Source organism: Pezoporus flaviventris, unplaced genomic scaffold, assembly GCF_033815535.1.
Source record: "Pezoporus flaviventris isolate CSIRO_AGI_PZ_B2104156 unplaced genomic scaffold, CSIRO_AGI_Pfla_v1 ptg000023l, whole genome shotgun sequence".
NCBI classification, from domain to species: Eukaryota; Metazoa; Chordata; class Aves; order Psittaciformes; family Psittacidae; genus Pezoporus; species Pezoporus flaviventris.
Genome location: NW_026892571.1, coordinates 15,252,975 through 15,258,269, shown reverse-complemented (window position 1 = coordinate 15,258,269; position 5,295 = coordinate 15,252,975). Strand labels below are relative to the sequence as shown.

The 5,295-nt window shown below is 50.4% G+C and overlaps 1 protein-coding gene across 1 annotated transcript; it reads right to left on the bottom strand.

The window, feature by feature from the left end:
• Positions 1-318: 318 nt before the first annotated feature.
• On the bottom strand, positions 319-4,640 carry LOC133271127 (uncharacterized). The gene is made up of 2 exons (XM_061456964.1): positions 4,280-4,640; positions 319-2,725 (listed from the first exon to the last, which is right to left on the bottom strand). Exon 2 carries the CDS (start codon positions 2,721-2,723, stop codon positions 1,743-1,745), a length of 981 nt encoding a protein of 326 aa, XP_061312948.1. The 5' UTR covers positions 2,724-2,725; positions 4,280-4,640; the 3' UTR covers positions 319-1,742.
• Positions 4,641-5,295: the final 655 nt, after the last annotated feature.

Here is a 5,295-nt window from a genome sequence, read left to right as displayed (position 1 = left end):
CATGTAGCTTTGCAAGGCTTTGAATGGCAGGGGGTGGAAGAGCCTGGGAGCTGGTTCTGTTGGTGACCTGGTGGGGTGAGAAGGCATTGGTGTGGCGAGCCACAAGCCCATGTGCTGTGGACCAGCCCTGCGCTGGAAATAATCACCCGTGTTCTACAGTGATGGAAACAGCAAGTGGATGTCATGATTTTATTTGTTTTCTCTGTGGAAAGCAGGGCACATGCAGCTCAAGGCACAGGACAAGGCGTTGGTGTCATAAATATTCACGTGGAGAGAAAGCAAAATGTCAGCAGGGCAATGAGGACAAGCATCACTTCGGAAGGAAAGGAAAGAGGAGGAGGAGGCAGAGCCGGCTGGCACCCCCCCAATCCAAATCTCTCCATCAGCTATAATAAATGCTGGAGCCACCTTCACTTTTGTTCTTGCTGTGTGGTTGGTTCAAAAACCAGGCTGAGAGGCAGTTCATGCTAATGAGTTTCAACAGGAGAAAAACTATTTGAGGTAAGAGATGTGAAAATGAAACCTCAAATATGCTCACCTTTTGATCCTGGGGCATATTTACCCTCCTGTTGGCACTGAGCAGAAGTTGCCTTCTGATTTAATCTGCCCGAGGGAGGTTTAGGAATTGTTTGTGAGCATTTTTATAATTGCAGCTTTCCAATGGTGTTTCCCATCTTGGCTGCTGCTGAGCAAACAGCCTGGTCCCTGTGCTCTTCTCTGTGCCAAAAGAGTTATTCCTAGTAGTAGTAGCAGTAGTAGTAATTAATCTAGTGTTGCTTTGCAGTTTTCTCACCTACTGCTCTTGGGTGACTACAGAGACTGTGGTACTAAACACAGGTACACAAGGATGCTCTGACTGCAGGAGAAAGCACCAATGAGAGACAGTTTGAACAGTGAAGCCCAGCAGCTAGGGATGACCTGACGCTCACCACAGCACACCTGATGCAGATGTGACAGTGCAGGGACCAGCGGGATACCTGTTTTACAGCTGGCATCACAGGTTGGTACAGCTCCAGGAGAGCTGCAGCACTGGCATGGCAATGCCCACCAATGCTCCTCGCTCAAGGGTACATCAAGGAGTAAAGATAATAGGGATGTGCCAGGGAAAGCAACAGGGATACCCCCACCCGGAGGAGCTGATATTCTTCATGCTGCCCTTTAGCAAATCCTCACAAAAGACTTTTAAAAGCTATTTCTTTATGCTACTGCACTAAGAGGTGACCTATCCAGTGGTATTCCAGTTGTTGACACAGTGATCTCTGAAGGGTCTCCTAGTAAATGTGTATGTCAGAGAGAGCGCATTTAGTACTGTCCAAGCGTTGGTCAAAATGTTCCTTTCAGAGTAACAGTACCCGAGTGTGAGCTACATCTGGCTGCCTGGCATTTGCTGGAAAACATCAGGAGTTTGATGTTCCTGAAAGTCACTTTTCCTCCAGAGCAAATGGGCTTTGGACTCTCTCCAGCTTTTCTTCATGCTCAGGGCAGTTCCAGGCAATAGGTGGGGGGAGATGCTCTATGGACTATTGCCTGTCCAAAATGAGAACTGATTGCTTGTTTCCTTAGCGGATGAGACTCTGAATCATCCCTTTGCCCACTACTGAGGGATACAATGGGTCACAAAGGTCTGCCTGACTTGCATGCACATTCAAGCCATGTTTTCTGTGTAAGAACTCCAGGGGACTGCTTCTAGAGCACAGGGTGGTTATATCTTGTGAATAAAAGTACTCCTAGCAGCTACCTCTTCACACTTCAGCAATGGCTGGGAGCAAACAAGCTTTTATCTTTGCTTCTTTCCAGATGCATCTGTGCTCTGAAATCCAGTTGTGAATCATGGCTTTTTTAGGTACCTGGAAATATCTCTGCTTGCTGGGAATATCGCCCGCTTCGTTTTTGTGGTCACAGTGAGAAGTTTCTCTCCCTTCTTGCTCATCAGTGCCTGTTGTATTGAACAAGCAGCTTCTGCCTGAGCAGCGCAAGGCTGGGTTTCCAACCAGCTTCCCTCTGGCTGAAGATGGAGATAGCTCTTCACCACTGACGAACATGGGGCCGTTTTCTTTCTGACTGTGGTTACTCCCTAAAACTGTTCCCTCATCTCTTCTGAGATACTTCATCTCTGAGCAGACTGCTTCTTTCTGCACTGGTCTTGGGGAGGGAAGCCTTGGAAAACTGAACACTCGTGGAAAAGTGGGTTTCCCTGTGGCTTTTCCTTTCATGGCTGGAGGATGAAGTTCACTGTTCAGGCAGGAAGAGTTGCACTGTGCGTATTCAGTGCTGGAGCTTTTGCTGTACAAAGAAGCCTTGGAGGAGCAGAGCTTTCCTGCATGGGTGTAGATCTGAGCCAGGGGGTCCTCTCTGGACCAGAGCTCGGTTTCTGCAGGATCAACCTTTCCCAGCGGCACCACGTTTGAGATGAAATTGGTTAATTTACATTTTGACATTTCCTGCTGTATCCCCCCAGGGGATGGAGACCATGAAATGTCTTCAATGGTCTTCAGGGTCCTCCTGTCCTGGCCCTTGTGGCTGCTTTCAGGAAGGCCCAGGAATGTGGGTCTGGCGAGGTGGCAAATGGACTGGATGTAATCGTCACTGGAGTACGAGTCCGGGCTGGCTGCAGCGCTTCCAGTGCACTTCGGGTTGGTGCTTGAGTCTTCCATCGCCTCCTCGTGGGTTTCACGTATGGTTGGGAGAGGCTTTGAAAGGCTTAATCTTACCCGGGGTGCCATGGCTGCAAAGAACAAACCAGACATGGTCAGCGTCAAAGGCAGCTGCCCTAAAGGAATTCTGGGCTTGCTGCTTTGAAGTCCATGCTCCCTGAGACACCTGATGTTTTCTTGTGGCAAACGGTGGTGTTTACAGAAACTGCACTTGAAAAGCCTGATGGGAAAGTATTCTTATATCCCTGGCTTCATAAAGAGCCCATGGGTACCAAAGAAGCCAAGTGATTACGTGCAGTAGGAAATGAAAGGAACTTTAAATGAGATCAGAAATGATGCTCCCTTCTGAAGCAACACAAGGGCTCAGCAGCTGAAGCAGCATGGTGCAGGTGCACCAGCTCACCTCACCGTCCGTGTTGTAGCAGTGAGGGACAAACTCCTCTCCTTATTTAATACTCCACTGGTCTGCTCACTCTACAAGGGCTCTGCGTTCACGGTGTGTCCTAACAGGCTAGGGCTGATCTCAACAGGGATGTAATTCATGTCTTCTCTATTCAAATGGTTATCCTCAACCCTTTTAAGGATGGATTCCCATCCAGCTGCTCCCACTAGCCAGGTAAACCTGTCCTTTACAAGTATTTCATGTTGCAGCATTTGCTAACTGTACTGGTGAGTTTTTTGTCTCTCAAAACACTCTCCCTGTGCTTTGCTTTATCCCTTTCTGGCAGAAATGACCACATAGCCTGGATCCATTTTATTTGATTTTTTACTATCCCCCCCCCCCCCCCTCCCCCCAGTGGAATTTATATGTGAATAACCTGCCAGCACAATATAGCTTTGCTGTGTGATTAACAACAAAAGTGCTTTGCTAGTTATTTTAACACTGCTTGTCATTGCTGGAAATAAATTAGGCTTTGTTGAACCTCCCTGTGAGCCGTGGATCACATATGGAGCTCAGCTCCTGCTGAGCCCGGGGTGGAGCTAATGGGTTATCCATCCCCACCCTGAGCTGCTGCTGGCTTTTACTGGTTTCCATCTCAGGTACTCCCGATAAAGTCAGACTGGGAGTAGGAGATGCTTCCTGTAAATGTTATGGCCTGTTTATTCCCTTTCTTTATGCTGTCTGCTCCTTCCTTCTCATTTCTTTAAGCATTAAGAAAGCGACTTGCTCCTTTGCCTTTCATCTCACCCCTTGCCCCAGCTCAGCAGCATCAGCATCTGGGCCTGCTCTGACCCCAGCACTGAGGAGGGCAGCCGGATGCCCCAGCTAATGGGCACACATGTGTCACGTTAACTTACGATAGCACTAATCATTAACAGAGTCCTGTTAACGTGCCCTTTCTCCGGAAGGAAATTAAATTACCTATTCACAGCAAAACTGTTCCGCTGGGGTGGATCAGTTCCAGCCCGGATACGATCCCTTCGCCCTGGGCACTGCACCAGCATCCAAGCCAAGGTCCCCTTCCATCAGCACTCAGCAGTCCCCAGAGAGCACAGCCCCTGCCCTGCAGCTTCCCCTCCATCCACACCGCAGCATCCGCAGCTGCAGTCCCCGGGGTCCTCCCCAGCAACACCCAGGACACAGCCCAGATCCAGACCCAGCTCCTGCAGCACCCAGCCCTTACCTGCCCTGCTGTTGGTGCGGAGAGGTGGGCGGCTTTCCTCTCCCCTGGCTCCCACGTCTCTCCCCCGCTGTGTCCCTCCCTGTTTTCAGTACAGAGTATGTGCTGTCTACAACTAACCCATGCATCAGGCTCCCTGCCTCCAGTCAGCTGATTCTGCTGCCTGTTTTGTTGCTGTAGCTAAATATAGCCCTCTGGCTGCCTGCCTGCCCTGACAGGAGCCTGCATCTCACAAACGCCACGTGCCGCTGGGACAGCAAACGGGCACCAGGGAGGCACAGCCAGCCCGACCCAGCAGGATGCTCCACGACAAATCCCTGCCGGCCGACTGCCTTGTTCTGTTTTCCCGTGTGAAATGCGAGCGTGGTGCCGCAGGAGGGGCTGCTCTGGTTTGTACCGTTGTATTTCATTGCTGAAAGGGGGAGTCCCAAGATTTCAGGCTGCTTTTGCGCCTTCTCTGCTTGTATTTCATGAGCAAATTCATGCCACTGTGCCAGGTTGATCCAAGGCGGGGCGCCTGCAGCATCCTTGTCACTGCTCTCCTCCCTCTCAGTTCCGTGCTTAGCTGTGTACTCACTGCAGAGGTACAGCACAGCCAGCCCTGCCACTGCACTGACAGCTTTATCCCTCCCCAGCCCGCACAGCATCACCCTTTTGTCCTCTGCTGAGCTGGCAAAGACCAACCACACACTTGCCAGGAGGACTGGCAGCATCCAGGTCTGTGGGCAGCAAGGATGTGTCTTTGTTTCATGGCTTATTGACATGCTGCAACCTGATTGCAATTCTAGTGCAATTCTGGTGTCCCTCGCACTTCCAGTGTCCCTCTCTTGCAGCATCACATTGGGTGGGGAGGTGAATAGTTATTCTGCAGCAGAACCTTCCTTCTGCTTTTATTTCCCAATAGTCCTCAGAGGGAGCTTTAATAGACACTGTTCACTACTGGGGAATAGCCCCACTGCACAACACCCCTGTGTGAGCAAGCAGTGTGTGACTGTGTTTCTGCACCTTGCTGCTCCCCA